The sequence below is a fragment of the Drosophila ficusphila genome, unplaced genomic scaffold (assembly GCF_018152265.1).
Source record: "Drosophila ficusphila isolate 14025-0441.05 unplaced genomic scaffold, ASM1815226v1 contig_286, whole genome shotgun sequence".
Classification (NCBI taxonomy): Eukaryota; Metazoa; Arthropoda; class Insecta; order Diptera; family Drosophilidae; genus Drosophila; species Drosophila ficusphila.
In genome coordinates, this window is record NW_025064189.1 from 6,514,478 (window position 1) to 6,542,404 (window position 27,927).

General features: G+C 39.5%; 1 protein-coding gene across 2 annotated transcripts; it reads right to left on the reverse strand.

Moving 5' to 3' along the window:
- Positions 1-2,492: 2,492 nt before the first annotated feature.
- LOC108100575 (knirps-related protein) lies at positions 2,493-27,917 on the reverse strand. 2 transcript variants are annotated; one of them, XM_017204552.2, is made up of 4 exons: positions 26,892-27,916; positions 24,363-24,435; positions 8,117-8,194; positions 2,493-5,341 (listed from the first exon to the last, which is right to left on the reverse strand). In XM_017204552.2, exons 2-4 carry the CDS (start codon positions 24,387-24,389, stop codon positions 3,488-3,490), a joined length of 1,959 nt encoding a protein of 652 aa, XP_017060041.1. In that variant the 5' UTR covers positions 24,390-24,435; positions 26,892-27,916; the 3' UTR covers positions 2,493-3,487. The 2 variants fall into 2 exon arrangements, with proteins under 2 accessions (XP_017060041.1, XP_017060042.1); XM_017204553.2 differs by lacking the exon at positions 8,117-8,194 and having other exon boundaries at positions 26,892-27,917.
- Between the last annotated feature and the right edge of the window lie 10 nt (positions 27,918-27,927).

The following is a 27,927-nucleotide window of genomic DNA, read 5'->3' on the forward strand; positions in this document are numbered from 1 at the left end:
GCCGGCAGCTTCCTTCCTTTCCATACTCTGCACTCCATACTGGATATGTACATACTATATATATATGTATATCTGGTACGATGTTGTGGCATCCATCTGGGAGTTCCAGCGCATTGGAGACATTTATCGCGCGTTGGTGTCGGCTCTATCTGGGCGATGTGTTGTTGTAGGTGCGGAAAGTGGTCCACACGAGATTAGGGTGTAGCTATCGAGTCGTCTTGCTGCTCCGCCTGCGACTCCCCGGCGAGTGGGTAGCAAATAAAAGCGCCAAAACACTTAATGCATTTGGAGCAGACACACACTGAGGAACAAAATTCACACTATAGAAAACCATTAACATTTCTATAGATCAGCGATGCATTATAAAATGCAAAAGCCTATCACTGCCTTAAAATAACATAAAAAATTATCAACATATTGAAAAGAAGATATAATCCATAAATTTCTAATTCTTGAATACATTAATAATTAAATGTGAAAATTCTTTTAACGTATAATAAGGTTGTCTAAAGTTACTTTTTCCACATTTTCCAATTTTGTGGAATTTATGTTAAGGTCCAAAAGGGAAATATTCGATATTGTACTTACAAATCTGATTATATTTAATTTTTATTAGTAGTTAGCAAGTAGTTATTTTGGCTGGCAATGCGATTAATCTAGGTTTTATTTGTATTTTAAAGCTTTCCCAGTGTAGAGCTCACACCAGCCCGGTTTCAAATAGCCCGTAAATGGAGCTCCAAGTCTAAGATTGGTAGCCTGGGTGCGTCTTCCTCATCACCGTCATCTTCGACTTCGACTTCGGCTTCGGCTTCGAGTTAAGAGTCTGACTCCGACTGTGTGTTGAGCTTGTTAGCAAAGAAAAAAGCAAGAAAAAAATGAAACGGTCGCTGCTGGGTGTTGGCCAATCTTTAAAGATCAAACAATAAACTTAAAGATCTGCTGGGTTTTGCCCCCCGCCGCTGCTTTCCTCGCCTTCGACATGCAAATTGTGCAGCCGAAGAAGTGTCAAACAATGTCAGTGGGAGAATGTGTCTCGCAATTGAAATTTATTTGCACTACAATTCACTGCTGACAATGCGAGGAGGCATTGGGATGTACTACCTTACTTAGCCCGCTTTCCCTCCCACCGACCCCCGAACTCCCCCTCCCCCTTACCCTCTGGACCCTCTCTCCCCCCTTCCCCCGCTAAAACCCTCTGCCCAAAAATCACAGTCGAAGCTAGCGATCTCTAACCCGTCAACTCGTCAAGCTGTGAGCGTCAATCCACAACAAAGTCAACGACGAAGACGACGGCCAAGCCTGCCTAGAGGATTACACTGGGAAAAGTGGATAGAAAATATGTAAATTAATCGAGGAGTATCCAAAAATAAACTGCCTTAATATTTAGTTATCATTATATTGATTTATGTTTTAATTAATATTCCGATAAAGATTCGATTAGGTAAATCATTTCTGTAAAAACCTTTTAAGACTTTAAATCTTTTTTTAAACTTGATAATTTAAATAACAGCTCATAGTTAATTGCTTATTTATATTATATTTATGATAATAAATATATTATATTATTATTATTATGATAAGAGAACAACTGAGATTTGACAATAACTAGCAAAATAAACGTTTTACCTAAAAGGTGAAATTGATTTTCATATATTTCCTTGACTTGTTATATGATTATTGTTTAATTAGACTTGACAATTAATGTTTAAAGTTAACTTAGCACCTGATCTTGCTGTTCCTTTTTTCTCCGAGTGATTGATTGAAGCTCAGCCTCATTCATGAGCCCAGGCCCAGAAGGCAGAAGGCAGATCGCAGTATTCAACGACACAGAGCGGCAGCGTTTTGTCGCTCGAATCGCTCACAGCTTCTGTGCTGTGCTGCGCTGTGATTTTGCCAATTGGCAATTGCCTCCTCCGGTGCCGTGAGCATTTGCAAAATGTCAATCTGGTGCTGTGCATCAATTCAAGTGTGAAATAAATAGAAACGAATCCAGGTCCCGCCGAAGTCTAGCATTTTGCTATAATTTTCGCGCCATTTGCTGTCGACTTTGCCTGTCCGTCCGTCAGTCGGTTGTCTTGACTTCGGTTTGTTTTTTTCTCCCTCTCTCTGCTTTTCGAAACGAAAGAGGAGCTATGCTGAAAGTATTTACAATTACGCAAAGATTGATTGAAATAGATTTCGGATTGATTGGCTGCTGGTATGCACATCGCCTGGAGTTCCTTTGCGCGGCGGTGGGAACCGCAGGTTGTGTGAAAGAGGTTAAGGAGGTTAAGAGCTCCGGCTCCTCGGCGCTGGGATAATTTCTAATTAAGCCGCTCTGTCCGCCGACACGAGAAGATACATTTTATGCGACACATTTATCCATCAGATACTTTTTATTGATTGCCATCGGGCCAAACGGCGCCGCAGGAGTCTGAGAAATCAGCTTTCTCCGCCGATCTCGTAGATCGTGCAAAAAAAAAACTAAACCCAATTAATAAAAGAAACTCTTGTTCATCTAAATATTTATTCGAATTTATTTCTGGTGACAGCGATAATAATTTTCTTGATCATCATTTCGGCCGATTTGCATACCAAATCATCACACGAAAAGGAAAAATACTTATGCAACGTTTAAAATTAATAATTTATGCTATTTGCTATACAACTTTGTGCGCTTTGCTTTTACATTTACATGCATGGTTTTTCGTACATTAAAAATTTGCTAATTGTGACTAATAACTCGAGCGAACATCGAAACGAGTAAAATTACACAAAATTTGTCTACCAGCGGTATTTCTATAGAACGTTTTATGTTTTTTAAACTAACAAATACTCTTGGGGGGGCTTGGAAACGTCTAAGTAGTAGCTAGTCATTTAATAATATATGGTTTATAGCTTAGAAGAAAACGAAACTTAGAGATTACAAATTCCACTACGATATTATGCATACGCGATACAGATAAGCTGCCCTTTTTGCATATTTTGCTACAGTTTCTACTCTTTTATCATTTGTTTAGCTTTTCTTTTATTTAGATTTGTGTTATCTTCAGATTTCCGAACTTGTATTCTTGCCGCTTTGTGGGCAACCGAAAAATTTGTTTATAATTCACTGCATAAATTATCTAAAGATAACATTTGTGTTATACTTTTCGGTCCCAATATGCAAATCCCGCCTCGGGGGCCGCTCGACTTTTGCATATTTTGGCAATTTGGTTAGTTGTTTTAAACGATGTGATAACATCTTACCAAAACGGCACGAACTCGTATTTAGCGCTTGTTAATCAGAGTCAAATTTTTCTGCCCGCAAAGAGTCCGTTTCATGTTTCGTATTATTTATATAACTCACATGCGTTTATTGTTTTCTACATGTTTATTTAGTTTTTTTTTTTTTGTTTTTGGTGATGTCTTAGCGGGGGCTAATTTTCTATTGCCTCGATCGATCTCCAGTGGCTGATAACTGTCATTTCGTATTGAGATTTTTCAGATTTTTTCTAATTTCAGATTCTCAGACCTTAGTGGTTAGATCCAAGGCATTCGAGGTGGCCACTTTTACGGGGGCTTCCAACCTCAGACGCTTGCCGTTTTCACTCGAGGCTTCGATCAGCTCGTCCAGTTTTCGTTTGATCGTTTCACTGGCCTCGCTGTCGCTTAGGATACTATTATTATTATTATTGTTATTGTTGTTGCTGATACTGTTGTTGTTGTTGTGGCTCTTCTCAATGCTGGTCTTCACTGTCTCCGTGGTGCTGTTGTCCTCCTCCTCCTCCTCCTCCGCCGCTTGTTCCTCTGTCTCTTTTTCAGAAGTCTCATCCTCTGGCGTTACTTTCAGATCCTCGTCATCGTCTTCGGTTTCGTTTTTCTCTGTATCGCTGGAGATCTCGGGTTCTGCCTCGATTTCGGGGGTACTACTCTTCGAGCTGCCTAGGGAACTTCCAGTGGTTTTCATGCTCAGATCAATGGGATCATCTTGGCCGGGACTGGGATTCGGATCGTTTTCAGCTGGCGTTTCCGCTTCCTGTTGAGCGGGTGAGTGCGGTGGCGTCATGGAAACAACCAGATCCTCCTCCTCCTCGTCCTCCTCGGCACCATCAACATTCCCCTCCACTCTCACCTCGTCGTCATCTTCATTTTGGCCATTGCTCTGCCTGCTTTTAACCCTTTCCCTGCCACTCTCCGAGTTTGGTGTGACCAGCGCTGATATTGAGTAATCCTGTTTGGAGTGTGGCGGTAGTTTTGTGGTCGGCGGAGGACTTTGCTGCTGCGATTTTAGCACGGCATCCAAATAGAAGCGTTTGGTTAGCTCGTCGGCTGCACCACCGTTCGTTAAGAGATGGTTGTTGTTGCTTGCGTGGTTACTTGGACTTCTGGGTGGTGCTTGCTGCTCCTCTTCCTTGTGGTGGTGCTGCTGCTGTTGGTGGTTGGCAAATGGTGAAGTACCCGGTGCGAAACGCTGAGCTGCACCACTCGAATTGAAGAGATGTTGCACCGCCGCCGCAGCCACCGCTGCCTGTTGTTGCTCCGGCGTGGGTTTGAGCAAGCCCTGGTGGTGCGAGTACAAGGCGGGATGGTAGCCAGGGAAGAGGAGGTGCGAGGGCGGCAGAAACGCAGGTGGTGGCATCACGGGCATGGATGTGAGTCCCGGGAACGGCAGCGGCAGGAAGGGCGACAAGTCCTTGCGCATCTGTGGTGGTCTTCCGGGCACCACTCCACCGCCAGACTGACTGCCATCGGCACCGCTGGACGAGCCACCCGAATTGGATTTGCCACCCAAGTGAAGGAGGGGATTGCCCCGCACCGAACTCACCTCCACGGAGCTATCGGAATTATGGGAATCGGGGGAACTCACGGAGGGCGAGGCAACCACAGGATGTTTAAGCGATCCGTATTCCCCACTACCGTCCAGTCCCAGCATCATTAGCTCCTCCTTGCTCCGCACAGAGCCACCGGCATTGGCCACGGCATAGAGACCCGGATAGCCACCCGGATGACCCAGCATTCCGAGGGCCGCTGCCGCCGCCGCCGGTGGCGGAACACCGCCCATGCCCTTCACACCGTTGGGCATGCCGGCACCACCGGCCGATCCACTGGAGCTGCCACCACCACCCACCTGCTGGCTGTTGTGGTGCGCCGCCATCGCCGCCACCGCCTGCTGCTGCTGCTCCTGCAGCAGGCAGTGGATCTTGAACCAGTTGGAGCGGCGGCCGTAGCGCGATCCACTCTTCGACATGCCCACCATGAGGCACTTCTTCAGGCGGCACGCCTTGCAGGCAGTGCGGTTCTTCTTGTTGATGATGCACTCGCCGTTGTTCTTGCAGTCCGAGATCGACGACAGGTTGTTGTACGACCGACCGAAGAAGGACTGCAAAGGAAAGGAAATAATTTATTAAAATTTATAATATTCATTTTATATGACTATAATAAGAATAACACAATAATAATTCATACACAATTTAATGAACTTTATATTAATTTCTTGGACTTATGTTTTCCTATGCTATGGACATTTTCTAAACTAGATAAAGAATACTCAGTTTTAGTTTAACGTAATACTTTATTATTATTATTCTTTCATTCTTAACTAAAGATAATTTAATAATAAAAAGTTGAAACCATTTTTGTATTATGTATCAATTTGTAGAGCCCAATTAATCTGATTGCATATCAGTGCAAAAGAATTTGAGATAAAGTAGGAATGCTTATGGAAACGATGATTGAATCAAATTGATTTGTATTATAAATACATTAGTTTTGTATTGGTTTCATTACGCGATCAGAATGTAAGCCCCCGTGCTTTTATGTGCGACCCTAATGTGTTAAAATTTGTAAATATGTTCCAAAACAAAACCGATGAGGGTGCTATTAATAACCACTCCAGAACTCTCCACTCCACCCTCAACCAAACCGAGCTTCCTCGACGACTTCTTCTTCCATCGCTGCCCATGATGTCATTCAATAAAACGCTTTCAATGCTCGACAATAATATCTCATTATAGTTTTGTGATGATTCATCGGCTGGTGGTGCTGCTGCTGAGACCCAGACCTCCTTAAGCGCTCTTCCAAAAAAGCCAAAAAAGCGGAGAAGAAATAAAGCAAATCGACATGCACAAGCCGCAACCACCTACACCTCCGGCATTAACCGTTGGCTGGGGCACCACAATCAATTGCAACAAAGCAAACAAACAATTTAATTCAATGCGGAGGAGCCATGAAAAGCTGAGAGCCAAAAGCTGAGAAAGAAACAAAACTTCGGGACAGACGACGGCAACATGTTGCTGCCGTTGCTGTTGCTGTTGCTGCTGCTGCGAATGCTGCTGCATGTTGCAAAGGTTATGGCTGTGCAACACTTATGCCAAGTTGCAATGTTGGCAGTAAATCACCAACGCTTCACGGCCTGCCCGCCTGCCTGGCTTTGCAATCAACCAAAAGGGACAGACTGCCTAAATGACTGACTGAATGGATACACTCGAAAAACTAGTAACACTTCATGAATTTTCTGAGTATGTATTCAAAAGATATAATTTTTAAGTAAACTAAAATCATTCTATTTACTTTCAAGTCGATCAATGGCAACTTAAAGTAAAATTCCCATAATATTAAGAGTTAGAAAATGGTTAACAATACTTTACTAAAATTGGAAAACATTATTTCTGGTATGGTTTTTAAATAAAAGTTATTTATAGGAATCAATATTGTTATTCAGAAGCTGCATATCTTGGCTATCTACGTTCTTACATTAATGGGAAGCCAAAAGTAATTTTTTTTTTTTTTTTTTACAGTGCATCTGACTTACTCTCTGCCTGTTTGTCAGTATTCAAGTTGGTTGCCGTCGTTTTCTGATCGTAGGTGGAGCTTTTGAATGGAAGAAACACCGGTGCTGAGATGCTGACGACGAAGCGCAAAATTGAACCGAGACAGAAACAGAAACAGAAACAACAACAGAAAAAGAAGCAGAAATAATGCGAAAATCCACTTTTAAGGTTAATTGGGCATCAAGATTACTGGGTCGGAAATGGAAATGGAAACGGAGGATTTCAGGCCCGGTCTTCAGTCTTCAGTCTTCGGTCTTCAGTTTTCAGTTTCGTTTTTAAGAAGCAAAGCGGCAGACGGACAGACGACTATTTACAAGCAATTTTGTGCATCAAGGCAGATTCACTTTTGTTTGTTTGTTTTTTCTTAGCCCTCTTTACTTTTTTTTCCGATTTTTTTTTGTCTTCTTGTGGGCGTTAAATTAGCCAAGCGAGGCCCACGCCATTGCGAACGAGGCCCAAGCACAAATCAAACAACGCTGACCCACAAATTGTACGTTAGTTGACCTTTTCTCCTTGGCGTGGGCAAAAAAAAAAAAAAAAAAAAACCAGAGAAGAAAAACAAACGACAACGAAAAAATAAATAACAAAATCAAATCCCTCGACTGAACTCAAATCGAGTTGGCGAAGAAACGAAACGGAACGAACAAAAAATGATCATCCCACCATTAAAGGAGTATTCGTATTTAAATCAATTATTTGTGGGGCGCTTTGTTTAACTTTGACCTTAGCCTGGGGCAGCCATTTGTTGCCGCAACTCCCCTTCTTTATGATGAGCCCAACATTTCAGTTTCGAGGAGAATGGCCTCATAACTTTTTCTGCTTAGCGTTTGCATCACGAAGGCGGCGAATTCGATTTATTGAAATCGATTGAATCGATTGATACGGAAAACTTTGGGCCGCAGAGGAATGCCTCTTTAAAAGTGTTTGTTGCTACGGAAACATTGCGCTCGAAATGCCAAATTGGAAAACAATAGCTAATTTAGCATAACTGCAATAAAATTATATCAACTTAATTAAATGAAGTATTTAAAATCTTACTACTTCTTCTTAAGTTCATATATTAAAAATATTTAAGAACAGATAAAAGAAAAAATGTTCTACTAATGCAATGGTTTTGTATGCATTTTCTCAAATAAATAAAAGCTTATACTAAACTTAATGTAAAAGGTGCTAGTTAATTTAATCAGTCATGCAAACTTATAATTAACATATGAGTTAAGTAAAGTTTCAAAAGCCTGCTTTGACAGTTGTGACTTTATCATTTGACTACTGTATCTTCGATGTATCTTAAATCAACTTCAAATTAATTCCAATGTCAAACTCACCTTGCAACCCTCGCAAGTGAAGGCACCGAAATGAAATCCAGCCGCGGGCTCTCCACACACCTTGCACGTCTGATTCATCTGCAATGGGAACGAACAGAACACAGGACATGAGAATGGGATTGTAAGTAATTTTCGGGGAGAGATCTAACCCTCTTGGCACCCACTCCGATTCCCCACCCCCACCTCCACCAGAAACTGAGGCAATAAATTCATAAAATTTCAATTAAAAGCAACAGCAAATCATGACACGAGCATCTGGAGCTCTCCATCTCGTTTCGAGACCCAGTCCCCCAAAGAGAATTGGAAAACCAGCCGCCAGCGAAATTCACACGCATTAAAAATTAAAATGCAAACATAGTTTGTCATATCGCGAAATTGGTATCAACGAAAGAAAAAGAGCACGGCTTTAAACGAAAAGCGAGAAACGAACGACGACAAATGGAAATGGGAAACGGGCCCAAAGGAGCCCCCAACAAATGGCCAACTAAACCCGACCATGAACTCCCAACACAGGAAGAAATTACACTTAAGTATAATATTTCTTAGGTAGATAATATTTATTGGATGATGTATATATACATCACTTTAATAAATTAGGTAAAATATATAAATTAGTTATATATAATAGAAAATGTACTATTAATTTTAGTATGTGCACCCGCAAAAATACATATTTTCTTTCTGTGTAACTAGCCTAGCGTCTCTTCTGGAGCCCATAATAAAATATGAAGATGGAATCAAATGAAAAATTGCCTCAGAGCACACACACACTCTGAGCAAACAAGCAGCATTTGCATTTATATGGCAAACTCTGTACCTTCCCCCTTTCATGCCCCGCCCCTCCCATCGAAAATAGGCGCAACTTGTAGCTGAGGGAATATTTGTTTATTTATTGCGAGCGAAATGTTTATCAACAAATTGCCATCAATTGTTGTTTGGGTGCCCGGCCAGGAGTTGGCTTTTCGGGTTCCCCTTGGTTCTCCTTAGTCAGGTTGAATTTTGGGGCTGGGGATCGGGAGGCATTGCGTTTTTCTTATTGCCACTTGTAGCTGGAATTGGAGCAAAACCCTGATGACACGCGCACATGCAAAGAGGGGGAAAATTTGGCAAGGAGGAGGTGCCTTTCATGACCAAGTGATCGTGGGAGACTTTTTAGTGCTTTTTTTGGCAGCTATTAAGGATTTTGTTGAGTGCTTAACAAGTAATAAAGCGTTTAAAGGCTTTTCTAAAAATTGTATTATATTTAAGTCGCACATAGAATGTTTTGCAAATAAGACTAAATCTCATTCAAAGAAGGGAATAGGTCAACATTCCCTTACGTTTTTAAACGTATTAGGTATAATTAATACTAAATGAAAAAGTTAACTAATAAATTCTGGGTAATGGCTTACTTCTGTTAATAGCTGTTCCATAAATCTCATTGAAACTAATGCTTTAAGCCCAGACCAATTGAAATGCCTTCAAATATATCAAACTAACTGAAAATTGGCAGCCCAACTGGTAGCCAATGGCCCAAGCACAGTCTAAATCTCGCTCATCCTCCAACCCAAAAATCTTGGCCACCATTTGCGAAGTCTTTTGTTATGTTTTATGGCACCAATTGGCCCACGAGCGATTCTCGGCCATAATTCTTGTAAGCCCCTAAACAATTTGGCACATTACAAAGTTGGAGAAAGCACTCTCAACACATTCACTTTTTTCATTCGCTCCTCGAGGATCCCGGCCGTCCAATAAGCAAATCCCCGAGGTGGGGGTCTTATAAGAATGCCATGCCAATTGGCTTAGTTCGTTCGGGTTCGAGGTTCCTTATTTTCCAGTGGTTGTGGTTGGCATTATTGTAGGTGCCTTGTTTGACTGTAAAACATGCTAATCTGATTTCGTGTTATGTGTTCAGTTGGAGGTGAGTTTTGGCCCGACTTTGGGCCAGTTGGAGGGGTCCAACTTGGCTTGGAAATAAATTTCCTACGTTTAGGTTTCATAAAGCGTCGTCGGCTGTGTTCGTTTCTGCCTGCCGGCCAGCCTGGGATTAATCGACAAATAAAAATCACATAAAATAAATTAAAAATTATGAGTTTCAAGTTTCAACAACCTGCGGATTGGCAGCAGATTTAGTTTGATTTTAAATCACATCCAGCCAGAAAGAGAGGGACAGAGAGAGAGAGAGAGAGACAGAGAGGGCCCAAAACACGTTGCAGATGAGTGTTGCCGTGAAATTTATGCAGACAATGTGCAATATTAAAAAGCTATAAACATTTATTTTACAACAGACAAGCGACACATTCTTACCAAGGCACTGGGATAAAGTGGCTTTGGTGGAAGTTAAATGATGGTGGTATATTTCCATGGTTTTACAGGCCATGAATTTGTGCTCTTTCTATGTAAATCTAAGTCATTTGTTACTTGGTCAGTTTGTACTTAAGCCAAGTGTCTTTCAGTGAAGAAAAAATTCTAAACAAATATGTTCTACTTTACAAGGCAGTTTGACAAACTTAATAAGTGAAACCCAATTTCAGTGGTTTATTTATTTTAACAACAATTTGAAAAATAAATACCTATTATAATTCCAACATAGCTACATTTTCCAATTACACCTTCATAAATATTAATTACGAATCAATTAAAATGGAATTTTAATTGCTAACTAACTGAAGTAAGAATAATATCACATTTATAGCTGTACTTTAAGACAATCAATCAAACTTTTCATTAACTTGATAAACTTGCAAGAACCTATAATTACAATCATCTAATTATAGTCCGTAGGAGCTTCTTGATCAACCCTCTTGATCCAAACCAGTTTTAATTTCTTTGTTCACAGCGAAAATACCGTTTTGGAGTATATTGCATAATTTGCGTAAAACAGCTCTGCCCCAAAACATTTAAAGTCACAATTAGCCTGGCCATTAAGTGAAAGTGTTATAAATTAGATACGAGAGCGACGAGTGTGCCAAACAAAAAAAAAAAAAAACATTGTCTGCAAGATTTTAATTAAATTCACATGCGATAAATAACCTTTTTCTTTGTCAAGCAATTTGTTTTTTTACGCGAATAACAAAATATTTGTCTGTGCGCAGGTTATTGATGGGCTGCGAATATTGATGAGCTCTTTCGACTGCACAATGCCAATTTATTTTAATTAGTTGGTATATTTTCCAAAAATAAAAGTTCCCCCAGTTCCCCAGAAGTGCAACAAGTTGATCCAAGACAAACAGACGCCATACGAAAAAATTAAAATAAAAAAACTTAAATACCTGCAAAAACTCTACCAGTCATCATCCACAATAGTGGATGCTGTTGATTTTGTGTGTGATTAATTATGGCGATTGCTGTTCTGTTTGTTGTTTGATGTTGTTTGGTTGTTAACCTTAACGCGCAGCAAAAATAGCAAGTAGAATTTATAATTTTTCATGCCCCGATGATGCAATGAAAAAAGATATATATATAATAATACGCTGCTTTGTTATATGGCTTATTAAGCTCGGCAAATAAAAGAAGCGACCGCAGAAAAAAATTAAATAAAATTATTAAAATTCATTTAAGGCACGTTTACTCCAGTTTTGAGCTCGGCTTGCCTCGCCTGAAGCTGTTAAGAGCTAAGTGCCATTAAGACCAAGTCCAAGCTCGGCTTTAGTTTCTGCTTATTTTCATTTGCTTGCTTCCCTCGCTTCTTTTTGGCAGGCAAAAAAAAAAAATTATGATAATTGCTTGACCTTGGCTGGCATGTACTAATACTAATTCAAATTTGCACATCCAGTGCGCAGATCGGATCCCCTGCCCCTTTGCCACTCCTCAACATGGTTCGCATGCAATTATAAAAAAGCGCAGGCTAGAGGCAAAAACATAATTTAATTAAAATGAAATCATGCACAAAGCAATTGCCTCGCTTTGTTCATTGTGCGCTGCCTCAAATTGTTCTAGTTTTTAATATTTTTGTTTGCCTTTTTCGCTTTTTAGATTTGTTTTTTGTTATAAACATTCATGACTCGTCGACACTGAAGACGGTCGTTTGTTGCTTTGTGTGTTGGTGTTTCTAGCTGCCAGTGATGAGCAGATAAAAATGTAAAAAAAAATGCTGCCTGCTCGCTAAGATAAGCTTAAAACTGCATTTAAACTGGACTCAAACTATTGTGGGAAAATATCTAGCATTTTACAAGTGCAGCTGGCTCTTCTAATAATATTATATGGGAGTAGAATAAAATTTTATGAACCTCAGAATTACCTCTCATTAAGTGATATCGAAAGAACACCTTATAGCATAAGATCCATATTTAATGGTCACTTTTTATAAGCAATATGAATGTAGTTTCACTTATGAGCTTTTATTGAAGATAAAATATAGCAGGCAACAAAAGGCTATGGATAGTTTTCACCACATTTACATAACTAGAACCTTAAATACAACAGCAATCTTTTAAATTTGAAATGATCAACTGCCACTCAAATCAAGTAACTTTCTAAAGATGTGGATTTTATTAAACCGATTTATTATTCAATTTAACAAAACACTTAAAGTGTAAATGCATTCATTCCCACAGAGCTTTAGACAATGACTTTTATTCGCATTAATCTAAATCGATTAAACTCTCCTATTCTCAACTAGTCCGGTCAACTTTTGAAGGCAGCTGCAAAGTAAATAGAAGATTGCTTCTATTCCAACCCCGGCCAATCAGATGAGTCATGTCGGCAATGCAAACTCGTTTATTCCCCAGTCGATTCTGCAGAAGAGGAGCGAAATTTGTCAAAATGGTTATATCGCATGTTTGATATGTTTTTTCTGGCTTTCATTTCTTTCTTCTCCTTTTTTCCGCCGCGTTACAAATACTTGAGGCGGTGGAGAGTCAGCTGCACACACGCATTTCTTTCGCTTTTCCTGGACCAGCACTCCTCTTTGCTTAGTCACGCGGCCTTTATGCTTAGGCAATTTGTCAAAAAAAAAAAAAACGCACAACAAATTTTACACACATTTTCAGGGGGCCAGCCCTTCCAAGGCCCTCAGGGGAGTGATCAATCATAGGAAATCTTTCAGTCCGTTTCTGCGATTGTCTGTTGCGTGAGGGAATTATTCGCAGTTGTTATAGTTTAGCCAGTGAGAATCTTTTTAGCTGGCTGGCTTTTGTCAAATTGAGAACTTTTTGCAAGGTTAATCCCCTTGAATTATTATTTAAAGCTTAAAAGATTCCTTAACCTGAAGATTGATTTATTGGGTAATGTGAATCACGCCCATATTTTGTTTCATAAAATAATTATGGGGGACTGCTTTTTTTTTGTTTATTTATTATCAAAATTTCAACAAATGACCGACAAAAAAATTATCATTTGGGGGTAAAAAAAGTTTTATAAACACATTTTATTCAAATACCTCCCATCAACGTAATTTGATTTGATGATTGATATATTTGTTGTTTGACAATTACTGAATGGGCAATGAAAACGCCCTTATTTCGCTTCACTTTTTCTCCCTTTGCTTTTCACTCAGTTACACCCTCTGATTTCTTTTCTTCCTTGGTTGTATTTTTGGATCTCAACACCCCTGGAAAGTCAATCCATCATCATTTATCGTCTGCTTGGCCGAGCAAGTTCGTTGCCTAAGTCTTTCGTTTTGATTTTCGTACTTAGCTAATTGTTGTCGTTGTCGCTGTCGTCGTTGTTGCTGTCTTAAGCTACATAAAAGCCAAAGTCAAACACTATAATTATGAGCCACGATGATCATGCTGCTGATGATGATTATCGCGATGATGAAAAGTGCTTAGCAGAGTTTGCAACTTGAAGCATCATCGCTGCTGTCTGTTTCTGTTTCTGTTACTGTTGCAGCTCTGAAGCTCTTCAAGCTGTCAAGCAGGAAACGTTTGGATTTATAATGCTCGTACCAGCCCCTCCCCCTCCCCCTCGCCTTCCCCCTTGATTCCCGGTCTCGGTCTCGTCTCTGTTTGTCATTATAATTAATTTGTAACTATTTTTATGAGCTCATGTGAAATTTAAATTGTATTCTCCCGGCGTCCCTGTTTACTCTTTCTCCGTCGCCGACGACGAGAGCGGCTTTCAGCGCCCATGTGCCAAGTGTTTGTGCAATTTCCGCTTAAAATTTGAAATCTTCCGACAAAAATAGTACAAATTATGCTGAAAAATTGACAGGAAAACGTCAAGTGGGAGAAGTGGGCTGGGAAACAGAGAAGCGAGGGCACACATTTTCCTGAGAACTTTAAGTGCAATTTGCAATGCTGAAATTGGAAATGGAAATATTTGCACAACAATTTTGGTGCGTTAGAAAAGAAATTCTCACTGGCGATGAATTGGAAAAAGGATTTTCTTTCTTGACCGACTTTATAAACTGAATAACAGGAAAATAACTTAGTTAAATTAATTTTTTTCGTTTTTAAAATATATTTTAACTGTGTCTAAATTGGTTTAATTTAAAGATTTGGATTTTTAATGACTCAATGAAAGCTTAATAAATACTTATTTTTACATCAAACACTTTTTTATTAAGATTACGCTTTCACAAAATAATAATAACATTTTTGCAGTTTTTATTTTTTATTTGCAGCGTAGAAATTAACAACTGGGACAAAAAAACCAACATGATTTCAGTTAGTGTATTCGCAATTCCCGTATCGTTCTAGCATCTCTTAGTCATTTTTCTTGTTATGCAAATGCGTGCAAAATGTGCGAGGTTTTCTTCTGTTTCCGAGACTCAAATGCAATGCTCAATGTTGTTGCAGTTCCCCGATATTATAGCCTATGGTGTTGTAGTTGTTGCTGTTGTTTCGCTGTTGGCTGCCAGCCACACGTTCACCGATCGCTGTGGCATTTGTTACAATTTTAAATGTTAGCTCAGGCAAAAGCGAGGCAACGGCAAACTAACAAACTTGTGCCAATTGTTGCTTACAAGTGTTTGACTTGACATTTCGGCGTGCGCGTCTTTACGGAATTGGCTCCATACATATATTAGCCATATCTGTGCTTGTGTTTGCCCATGGAAACTCGTTGTGTTTACCCGCGCTTTTTCTCCGAGTGTATTCATATCGTTCGAGGCAACTGACAGCAAGCCACTGCCGCAGGTGAAATGCTCGACGAAATTAATCACAGCCAACCAAATCCCACCAAAGGCCACAAAAGTTGGCTAACAAATTAGTAAGCGGTTGGAAAATTGCATTTTAAGTTGCTTTTTGTGATTTTTACTATCCATGATTTGGCATAAAAAGCGGCCCGTTCGATTCAATGAGCATTTGAACTGCACCAGATGCCAATGACTCGACTTGACGTATGCGAATCAAATGGGGGACCACGAAAAAAAAATAACAAGTGCAGATAAAACTTTGGAAATAAATCTTGTGCTCAGCATGGCAAGCAGACAATTCAGACAAATAGAGGATGCGACAAAATGAATGGATTGCACCATGAATGGCTGAACGGATGAATGGTTGGATGGATAGATTGCTGACTGGGTTGTCTAAAAATTGTCAGCTAACTGCAGGCAAACGCCGACCTTGAATAGTCAGGTTGGTTTAGACACGGCCATTAGAAATGTAAAATTTGTTAAACAAAAATATTTAAATATTTATTGGGTAATTAAAAAACATTTGGTTAATTTATGGCAGTCAAATAAGACATTTATTTGAACCGATCGATAAAATAAAAGAAAGTGAAGCATTTATTTAAATTTTAATGATTGAACAAGAGTTCAATAGTTGGTTCAATAAAGATATAAGTGTAAATATTATTTATCTTCAATTTCCGACAATTATAGTTATTTTTCATTTTACCTTTCCAAATTTGGAATTTCCTTGCATTTTCTTTCCATTCTCTAGATGCAATCAATCCAATGTCAGTCTCATTTCCCCCAAAAAAATCAAAACCATCATATCAATTGTCTGAAACGCTTCCCACGCTTTTTGACCGCTGCAGGAGCCAAGAGATCCTCAAAATCAAAATCCGTTTTAATTAGTAGACATTTTTACATTACGTATACGCCAGATCTGACGTTGGCCACCATTCTCTCCACTGGCAAACGGCCGCTTCCACACCCACTGCCCTCCTTTCGGCCATCTCTCGCTCCCTGTGTGTGGTGGGGCCATAAAAGCCGAACAAAATTATAACAGCCAACTTGCAAAACATTTACACCAGCCCACCAAGCGGCAATTGCAGCGGGTGGAGAGAGTGGTGCTGGATTTTTAGGCGGTGGCGGGCAGCCGCTTTCTTTGCCCGCGAGAAAAATGATTCATGGAAGAGGCCCGAGACTCCTGCTGGTTTGGTGGCTCGACTTCGGGCTGGTTTTGGTATGTAGCCTCCGTGGTGTGGTGTGTGGTTGTTGGTTTGGCTTTTTGGCCAAAACCAAAGCCAAAGCCAGAGCGTCTCGACGCCGGGCAGACTATTAACTTTGAAAGTTGTTTAAACAGGCGAAGAGCCAAGAGGCGAACCTCCACCTTCTATTTCTTGTGTTTTTTTTTTTTTTTTTGTTTTTTTTTTTGCTTCTTTTCTGGCTTTTGCATTGGTAGCTCCTCTTTGTCGTCGTGGTTGGTTGTCTGCACCAGCTGCCTGTTGCCTGTTGCCTGCTGCTCCTTTACCTTGCAGCCAGTGTCATCGGCGTCGCGGCTCGTGGGAATTGGATCATTAGAAGCCGGCAAGAGGCGAAGGCGCTGGCAGAAGCTGAGGTGAGCAGAAGTTGGTCAAAGGCGGCACAGAGAGAAATTTTATGGTCTTTTTTGATTGCAAATAAGTATTCGAGTTAACAAGTACATTGTGATTATTCAAAAACTTTCAGTAACTTTTTTAAAAGATAAAAAACGGCTTTAAAAAAACTCCTATCTGAATAAAAAGAGTATACAAATAAATTTAAGCTAAAGCTTGCCAATGAGTTCAATAATTTGTTTCTAATCAAGTAAGATTTTACGAACCAAAAAATAAATAAAAAGTTTTTGATGTGGTCTTTATAAAAATAAAAGTAGCAATTTAAAAATACTAAAAGAAATTACAAGTACTATTATTGTATTATGTTTTAAAGTGTAGCTTAGTTCAAAACTGATTTACTATCCTTTCAATGTTTACGATGCCACCAATCAATGTTATGCAATTTCCGATGACAAATTTCGATTGGTTTATGTCGCTCAGTGGAGCGTTCAGATGTTTTGTGAGTTTTCCGTTCGATCCGCCCGCCTTGGGCAACCCATCGGGCGATTTTGCATGTGTTTTGTTGCTTTGGCTGCGGTTGTGGCAGAGTTGCCACCGTTTCTTGTTGAAAAGAGGCGCGATAAGTAAATGTGTCCGCGACTCTCGGTCGTTTTCCTTTTTTCTTTCGTTTTATTTGCACTTGCACAGCCAGCAATTCTTTCCTTTTTATTTTGTTTGTTTCTTTGTTTTCTCCCCCTCCTCTTTCTGTTGGTTCAAGCTTCTATTTCTTTGTATGCGATTTATTTGTTTGTTGTCTCGTTGTTATCTGAGTAAGCTTTGACTCAGTGGCTTTTTTCCCCCCTTTGATTTTCCTCTGCTCGATGATGCAGTTGTTGTGATCGTTGTTGTTGTTGTTGTTGTTCCCGTGGATTTCGGGGGAGTCAAAAGTCAATTAAATAAGAGCAGTGCACAGTGAAAAGCTTGTACTTGTTGTGGCCTCAGCTGCCTGTTGTTGCTATTTTTCTAGCTGATGCTGTTGTGTTTTTGCGAAACGAGCAATTTGTGCCTGTGCTATGTGGTTGACTGTTTTTTTGTATTTTTTTTTTTTTTTTTGGCTTGGGTTGGGGCCAGAAGTGCACTATGGGAACCATTTCACCAAAAAGTTAACCAAGTTGAAAAGTGTTTGGTAGAAAAATTACTTGGGTGATTTATGAAAAAGGCTTGTGGCCTCAGTCTTTTGTTTTGTGTGCCATCGTTGAGGGGAAAATTTAGGAAGTGCTTACAGCTTAAAGAACTTTTCCTTGGAATAAAATACGTCTTCGGTGAAGGTTTGTTGCTTAAGTCTTTTATTTTGATTTTTGTTAAATAGCTAACAGAAACTTTTACAGTTTCTAATTCCTAGAGGTTTCGAAATAAATAAAGTAAAAGTTCGTTGCCTAAGTCTTTCGATTTTATTAACCACCAAATGGTAATTATTACCAGCATGTGTGTTGATTTGTTGTTAATATTAAATTGACTTTTAAAGTAAAGAATTATACATAGTTTTTTTTTTTGTTTCCTCTTAAGTCGAAAGCCAGAATAACTTTTCCTTTCCATTGAATCAAGTTATTCCCAGAGCAAGCCCATTCAAAAAATTGGGTTTCACTTTCCATAAAACTATTAAAAAGATAGGGAATTAAAATTGAATTAACTTGCGGTTTGTGTTGACTGGTGGGAATCGAAAATAACAGAAGACCCAGAGATTTGGGCAAAAAATCATCATTGGACATTGGCATTGTTGATATTTACTTTTCGACTTTTGGCCAATCTTGTCTCAATGCCAGCTGCCCCCGCCAAATCCGCGGATGAGGGGGAATCTCCGTCACGTGTGTGCAAAATGGTATAGAAATAACAATAACAAAGGCATTTGTTATTAGTAGCCGAGTGCGCTTTAAAAATAAACAGCTAATACAACAATGGGCACAATTTGCTCGCTGCGCCACTGAAATTGAAACTGAAGCTGAAGCTCAGCTCAGCCCGGAGATTCAAGCTGAGATCTAATGTAAGCGGACATGCGGGCATGCAATGATCTTCGATATATGTGTATCTATTTGCCTATAGTATATGCAATTTATATAAATTTAATTCAATTTGCCGAGCTAAATTGTTTAGTTTTTGTTTTGCTCACAATCGTGCAGAGGTCGTCGACGGCGGAGGCGGAGGCGGGGGTTTTCTGTTAATTTCATGATTGGGTCTTGGCTTAATGTGTAATACCTTGACTCGAAAACAATTCTAACAATTTGGCAGCTCATTATGCGGTGCGCTCGCTCGCTTAACCACGCCAACTTGACTCCAATAAACGATGCACAACCTTGACCTTAAGCCAAATGAAAGATAAACCACAGCGGGCAAAAAAAAAAAACCACTGCCACTGCTATTATTTTTTATTATGGATTACAAACCGAAAATTATAACAATTTTGTTACGCTTCTTTGAGGAAAGGGCACCGCACAGGCGGTTCCCCGAGACCCCCGTTCCCCTCGCTCCACAATCGTTATTAGGCGCCAACTTATCAGCGTAATAAAGTGGCGGGGCAACCAGTTGGAACAGTTTCTGTGCGGTGGCAAAGTGTTGAACTTGAAAACGAAAGCAAAAGCAAATCGGGTAAGAAGCTAAAAGTGCGAGAGTACTTTAGAGGAATACTCTTCCTGAAGAGGTTAAAAATTTAAGTAAATCTTGAATTTAACATTTTATATTAAAGCATTAAACTATAAACCAAATTTAAAATCAATAAAAATATAAACCGAGATAGAAAGTATAATTCTTTCTTAATTTAATTTTTAAAAATTGGATGCAACAATGAGTCATATTAAATTATATTTAAAATAATATATTAAAATATATATTTGTATAAAAAAATTACAATTAAAAATGTTGTTTTTGACAAAAGCAATCAATCTGTAATCTACCCAGGAAGAGTGTTTCTATTTCACACGAATGCTTTATTATTTTGGCAACCGTCAGGTATAAAGTACTTGAGTCTCGAGTGTCTTGCGAAGTGGCGGTTGGAAAAAGGGGGAGGGCGACCCTGCCCCAACTTATCTTTAAGCCACGCGCTAATTTGAAAATAATGCTCCCCAATCATTTTCACATTTTTTCACATTTCCAGGCACTTCAGCCTTCTTGGCGATCGGCGCGGAGTGAGCAATAAAAGTAGACGGCCCCTCGCCTTTTGGTTGCCGGCTGGTTGGCCCTCCCACTTGTTGATTGTCTGTATAATTACATAATATTGCATAATTTTGCAAACAGTACTCGGTCGCTCTGGGATTTCTGCTCTGTTAGCTACGTAGAGTCTCGGAAACTCGGAGTCTTTGGGGTCTCATTATCGTCGGCTGACCGACGATCTTCTTCGTTTTCGCTTTCAGTATCAGTGCACAATGTAGTACTTAAATAATAGAAGTTTAATAGCGTTTTGTTTGGTACCGGCCGCATTTGCAAGTCGTTAGTTTCTGCCAGTTGCTGCTTCTACTACTTGCCATTTTTTTTTGTCTGTTTCTGTTTTTGGACTACTAATGCATTCAGCTGTAGGATTTTTTGTCAAGGTTATCCAGTTGGCTGTGTTAGCGGATATAATGACATGATGCATACGGTGGAAGCCAAAGTCAGCATCAATTTCGGTTCTCTTGTTGTTTTTTTTCTGCCCCTCTGATTTTTTTTCCCCTTTTTCGCTTTTCGGGAGGAAGTTCAGTTTTAAGAGCGATGTAATTGTGTGTAGTTCGTTCAAGTTCGCTGCCTTAGTCATTTGGCAAGAGCCTAACGAACTTTTGCAGAACTTTTCTGCCTTGCTGGACGGCAGTGTGCAATGTGCAATGTTCCCTCACATGGCTTTGGGGCTTTGGACTGGCTAATTTCGCTCATTAATCATCGAGCGGCGGCTGCGGGAGAAAATCGCTCCGAAAACTGATTATACATGTACGGCCCACCAAATCAAAGTTGTGCCAAAAGGCTCCACCGCATGAAGCCATCTGTGCCAGCGTCCCAGTGAAATGTATCTGCAAACAAATGAAGTTGTCTGCCAGGCTCAACTCAACTCATTCCGATTCTAAGGCTCTGCGTCGGCCGTCTAGTAGAGTCATCAAGTCCAGGATTGATCATTGATCTTTTGGCACTCAATCCTCCGCCTCCTCCTCGTCTGCTCACGAATTATAAATAGTGCAAATGCGTGCAGTGCATCATCATCATTAGTTTTCGGCCAAAAACCATGGCAATAGACTTGTCTCAAGTCCTCGGGTTCGTTTTGAGTTGCCCTACAAGTTGCTCTGGCAATTATACGAATCTATGTGTCTGTCTTTAGTTACGTTTGCTAAATTGTTTCAATTTATTTTGTGGCTGGCACAATTACTCCAGCAGCGGACTAAAGTATTCGGGCTGGTTCAAAATGTAGCAAGATTTGAATGAAATATTTTTGTCAAGAATTATAAGCAAAAACGTTAAACAAAACCAAGTTAAACTAATTAATTGCTACGTTAGAGAGATAAAAAATTTTATTTCTGTACAATATAAATATTGGTTAACAGTTTTTCATAAAATTCTTTTGGGAAATATTTTTAGAGTTAAGTAAAAATTATACATGTAATTATATGACTGCTAATTAACTAATTAAACCTCCATTGTACAAAGAGTATTTGCAGTTCCACTTTCAACCCATCGACTCCTGCCTATCAAGTTCGTGTCCTAAGTCTTTCGTTTCGTTTCGTTACGTTTTGCGCTGCAATTCAGGCATTTTCTAATTGCAAGTTAATTTCTTGTTGCGAACATAAATTTAACATTCTAATTGAGTTATCAACCGCAACATGTACATACACACTCCGAAAAAAAGGCGAAAACAAACGAGGCAGGAGTGGATGCGGCGGTAAAACAAGTAGGAGAAGGAGATGCCGACGCTGGACAACTTTTACAGCTTCTCATCTCATCGTCCTCAAACCGTGTTCGCTTTGGTTTTGCTTTTTGGCTTCGGCTTTAGTTTTTCGCTTCCAAACTGGCTACGCATGTGAAAAATTGCCTACACATGAAGCCACTGAGCTTGTTGTCCGCTCCTGTCTCCTCGTCTTTAGCTCTTCAGCTCTTCAGCTCGTCGACTGCGTTTTGCGACCACAAAATTTGCAACAAAGCCACAAGAGTCCGGGTAAGTGCAGTAATTACATTTCGGTGTGTGTAAGATTTTGGGCCTTTGCTAATTTGCCTGCTGCTTCTGTTTTTCTTCTTATTTAGTTTTGGGCATTTACAACTAATTTTTCTCCCAAGTCCGGCTTCTGCGCTTGCTGGTAAAAAGAATTTTCCAACGTGGAAATATGCACCTTGGCATGGCTCGTAATTAATTTACTTTGTGTGTTTGCCCGCTGGCAGCCGCAAAGGAGAACGACACACACGAAAATATGAAAAAAATCCATTACGCAAATGTTTATGACCAAAATGGTCAGCAGCGGCCGTAGAAGAAGCGGCAGCGGTGGCAGCAGCCTCTTCATCTGCTGCCAATGCAAATAGAAAAGATTTGCCAAAGCCCCCAGATGCGTGTGCCCCAAAACTGAAGCTACAGATGGAGGATGGAGGATGGCGGTTGGTGGTTGGTGGTTGGCGGTTGGCGGTTGGCGGAGGCTTTAGGCTGGATGGGATGGGAACCGAGAGTTTTGGTCCCGGAGTCGAAGTGAGCTTCTCTCACATACATCATAACATTGTAATGCATTTTCGCCCGGACCGCCCCACACAGCCCCCCGTGGAAATTAGTTTTCTTTTTCCATAGCGTCGTGTCATCAACGGGATTTTGGAGGCGTGATTGTATCGAAGGTCGTGGCAATATGGAGATGTTGCAAGAACATTAAAATGTTCGTACATTTATGGCCGGCTAATGCAGATTTGTGTATCTTTCTCATGGAGAGTTGCGCTTCCAAGTTTCATTAGAGGGAAATATTTCGTAAATTTTTTATGACAACTGCATGCCTGCAACCTAATGAAAATTCCTTAAAAAATATAAAATTATAATCCCTTTTGCTATGTTCATTCACAGTTTTATAAATGTTGTGACCCTACATTTTTAAGCTGAACATAATTTCATTATATCGAATAAAAAAACCTATTGCACGATTTCTGACATCAGTCCTAAATTTTATTATATTAAGTGCTCTTATAAAATTCAAATTTAACTGCCTTAAGCTGTTTGAGATCATTCTCATCCATGTTAAAGTAATTCGATACGTCGTTGTCTAAGGTGTATTAAATACGTGAGTTTATTTTCATTAGTTTCTAATATGCATAAATAATTATGGCTATTCATAAAGCCGAAGTTTTTGCATTCGCTGGTTTTTTGCTTATTAAAAACATGGCTTAAATTTATTTTTATTGTTTCCTAATAATCAGTCCAATCTATATTTTCAAAAATATGAAATTCGATACGGACTTGAGTCATATACCATATAAAAACTAAGAATGTGACCGAGAAAATATTTTCAGTTCTTCTTGTCTAATCCAGTGGAATTCTTTGCCCTCTTAAAGATCGTTTCATATTCATAAATTTATTAGCTAACGCTACCAACTTGCCGCTCGAAGACATCGTTTTCAAAAGTGGCCCAAATTCGAGCCGCTGTTGTTGCCTTCATTTTAATCAAACATTTAGTTTATCGTCTCACATTTCAACTAATTAACACTACGGCGGGACCGCCTCTTTTGGCTGTGAGATCTTCGACTTGGCTTATGCTTTTTGGCCGACTTTGGTTTAGCCAGTCCTCGGCTGTGAATCTTTGGTGCCGGCATTCGACTGATCGACTAAACGAAAATCAGCTTAAAATCATAAAAAACGCACTTAAATAAAATTTAATATTCAAATATTGACATTTAGTGCCATGTTAGCAGCAACTTAGGTGTTTTCTTCGCCTTCTCTCTCTCTCTCGTGTCTTCCCATATTTTTCGAGCTGCCCTGCTAGACAATAAGCCTTAAATTATGCATGTGGATTGCCCGAGAGACGACGCAATTCGCTTAGCATTAACTAATTGATCTGCATTAATTTCAAGCCGGGCCGCAAGACAAAAGACAGAAAGACGGAGCAGAGCAGGTGAATCGTGTATGCTGGAAATACTTAACGTAGTTTGTATTTGTATTATGATTATTATGAGTTTTTTTCTCCTATTAAAATTATGACATCATTTAAATATTTTCGCCGTTGTTAGCCAGATTTTTGTGTAAACTGGTTTAGGCTACTCACAATTTTCGTCGCTCTTTCTGTCGCTTTTATTGTTGTTGGGCAATTATGCATGCCCCCAAACCCCATAACTCATAAATTCATTTTGCGCCCAAAATCGAAAATGCGGAAGCGCTTTGATTTGCTGATGGTTTTGGAGCCATATCAGAAATATCTTATCAATGCTGCCAGATTTCATATTTTCAACGCACAAACTGTCCGGCGATCTTGACGCCTATAAAATTATTATAGTCGTAAACTTTTTATGGCTTTGCTCAATATTTAGCTCGTAAAAATATTTATTTTTATTTTTCTGTATTTGCTTCGGTTTATTTTATTCGTGTTGTTTGACAGAGGTGAACATATAATAAAATCGGTATAAATATGAGATCTTATAATAAAATCAGTATTAACATGAGATCGCTTACCGCATATGGATTATCCTGATTCATCATCGTGGAAATCGGGTTTCGCTGAGCTCAAAGGGCTCAACCGGAAGGACTGCAATATAAAATATATATTTTAAAAATGGTTGCTTTTAAATCACTTTAGGTTATGCTTTAAATATGGTTAAATCACACAATTATTAATTCGACTATAAATACAAAGCATATCAACCTTGAATTTCTCTTTGCTATTTGTAATTGAAACTTAAATAAATGTAAGAATTTAAACGATTCGACCAAGATTTGCCAAAAAAATACTTTCTAATAATAACCATTATTTATCTAAACTGATATTCAAGCAGCACTTATTTAATCGAGTGCACGCCTCAAACTGATTGAAGATTCGCTCCAAATCAGCTTGGCGGTCTGACATTTAGCCAATTGAACGCTGCCAGCTAATCGTAATAATAGCCATAATAATATCGATATTTATTGCGATGCAAATGCTGGGGAAGTGAGCTGCTTAGCTGCACCCAAAAACGACCGGCGAAGACAATCAGCCGCTTCACATCAGCTAGAAACCCCAAGAACGGCCAGAACCCCCAGAACGACTTTATGGGGCCGTGAGTCACCGTGAATCTAGAAACACTCCTGGGCAGAAGACTCGACTCGGCCAGGCCGGATCCCCCACTTAACCCCCCTTTCAACGAGGTGGCATGTTAACTGACAACAGGTGTTTGCTGTTCGGCGTCTGCCTGCTTGCCACATTTGCATTTGATATTTTGTAAGCTTGTTTTGCTGCCGCTGTTAACGCGCCCGTACTAAATACTTTCACACTTTGTCCCCGCTCTGCTCTCCTTTTAAAGCGATTGTGCTTTTCCGGCCTCGGACCCCTTAAGGATGTTCAAGTCAGCACACGACCTTGATGTGTTAATTTCCCAGCCAACTCAAGTCAGTCATCCGTCCAGGTACACTCTTGAAAAAAGTCCAGTGAAAGGGATACACATGTGGGAACTTTGTTTAATAAAACTGAATGCAACTATTATATCTTCGTCAAATTTGTTGCGTGATAGTTTACTACAAAATATTGACTAAGAAACTTTTCTGTTGTAAGTCATACATGAAATCAACAATTTTTAAAAGCTTTCTGACAGAATTAACTAAAAAATGTTTTTACATACAATGAGTTTATCAAGTAAAACGAAAACAAAAGTATGGAAAAAATCAAATAAATAGTTTCCAGAACTTTTGGTTGCTGAAAATGATTTCTGTATCATAAATCTTTCATTACATTTTTTTTTCGAGTGTTCTGGGACACAGAATCGCAGACAGGAAAAAGGCCTGGGCTGTGATCTTGAAAGGCTTACGGCTAAAACAACCTGTGAAGTAGATTGCCCTAGCTAACTAGAATAAGTGCACACTCTGCGACTTGTAGAACACGGCAAACTTACAAGCCACTCGCCATAAGTACGAGTATATGGGGTCTGTCAATATTTGCGACACATGCAAAAGCAATCCAAGTTAGATTCTTCATTTGCCTTCACGCGAGTCAGGTAAAATGCACTTGCAAAAAATTGCAAAGAAATCGAGTTGGTGGAAGTTGCGGAAATTGTGGAAATTCAGGAACTGAGTGCCAGAAAGTCAATTTCTAACTAAGTATTCTTTGATTTGTATTTGATTTGACATCGTTTACATAATCAAAGTTGCAAGTATTATCATTAGTTCAATCGAAATCTTTTTCTGGTGTGTTTTATTGACCTGCTAATCTTAAGCTTCTTATAAGTATCAAAATCCAGGTCAACTTATCTCCAACTCTTTAAGAATACCTAAGACTGTGTTTACGATCAAAGTAGATCAGACAGTCTCACCTAATCCTCCATTGTTACAACCAATAATTTCTTTCAGTGGCGCAGTTAATGCCATTCCCATGGATCTTGCCTGTATTTTCGAATTTTTGTAACAAATATTCTGGCAAATAAAGCTTTACACGCTATTTGCATTATAAAGCAAACATGTGCGGCGACTATATCTGGTCGGCCATCTCGCTCGCACTTGACTTACATTGATTCTGTTATATAGTCGTAAAGTTTATTTGCCCTGCCCTTGCTTTTGTTGTTGTTGATCTAGCCATGTTTTATGGCCACACTAAAAAGTGCACTGGTCAACAAAGCGCCGAGAGAAAACTTTCTCACCAAACCCAAGAGCTATATCCCCGAGCTTCCCTGGATTGTCGTATAAGTGTCATATAGGGGAGTGTGTATATATGGTTTGTATAATTAAATCATACAAACCGCCAGAGTCGCAGACAGTTCGTCAGTTAGTCGGATTGTCAAGCGTTATCTGCCATCGCCATCTTCCTTTTGATTTTTTTGTTTTATGAATTCTATTCGTTAATGAAATTCACATGTTCCCCATCTCCGCATCCCCATCTCCATCTCCTCGGATCTGAAGATCCCCAATCTCTATCCCCATTTTTATGTGCGCATGATGGATGTGTCTCAACGAAAAACGCTATGAAACGTTCGTTCCGTTTCTTCGATATTAAAAGCCCCTATGAACCTTTGAACTTACCTGCTTTTGCTGGCTGATCAGCCGATCAAGTTAATCCAATTTATTTGCTCAGTGTTTCTATTTTGTTGCGCACTTAGGGTTTGCTTTTCCTAACATTGTGAACTTTCCGTTTAAGGTTTTGTGTATTTTCGTGTGTTTTCCGTTGTTGTTTTTGGTTTTCGGATTGCTATTATTTTTTGTTCACCTTGCGCCAATAAAACGTCACTTGAGCGTATAGAGTTGTTGCTGTTTTTGCTCAAATTGCACTTGACTTTTAGAACTTTAGGCGAGCGTGAAGCATGTTTAATATATATCTAGCCATGTATCTTTTGGGTATTCGTGAGTATGTGTTTTTGTTTTTAGCGGGGTATATATCACAAAAGGCAGATTTCTTTAATACAAATTTCGAATTTTTTAATTTAAATAAAAGTTTTCAGGCTATTTAAATTTTTATTTGTTTACTTTTAATCATAAACTTCGTTGTGACTTTATTTATTTTTTTGTTTCTTTATGTTTTCTTTACTTTTGCTGTGTTTTTTTTTTATAGAGTGACCACACCTTTGTGTAAGGGCACTCCTGGCTGCGCACGCGCACTTGCCCTGTATTTCTTTATTTTCCGCTTTCGTTTGCCGCTTTTTAACGCTGCTGATACATTATTACAGACTGAATTTTATTTATAATCTTTTACTCATTTTTTATTATTTATGTGTTATAGTTTTATTTTATTCCATTTAATTGTGTGCTTTTTTCAGCCAAATTTGCATGTGCTGATTTTTAGCGGCGGCCAAAACAACGTAACATCTGGGACGTAAGACGACGCAACGACGACGACGACGTGCGATCGAGCGTGCGAGCAAGAAGCGCGAGCTATCACTAAAGACTGATGTTAAGCAGTTCTGCAAAGTGCTCAGACCTCTGCGACTCGGCGACTCAGATGCTTTGCAATATCATCCGACGAACGCTCGGTAGCAAACTGAGTTGAGACTTCGGCTACCAGAGAAGTATGAACAACAACAACAACGGCGGCGGCAGCAACAAAAACAGCGGCAATATCTCG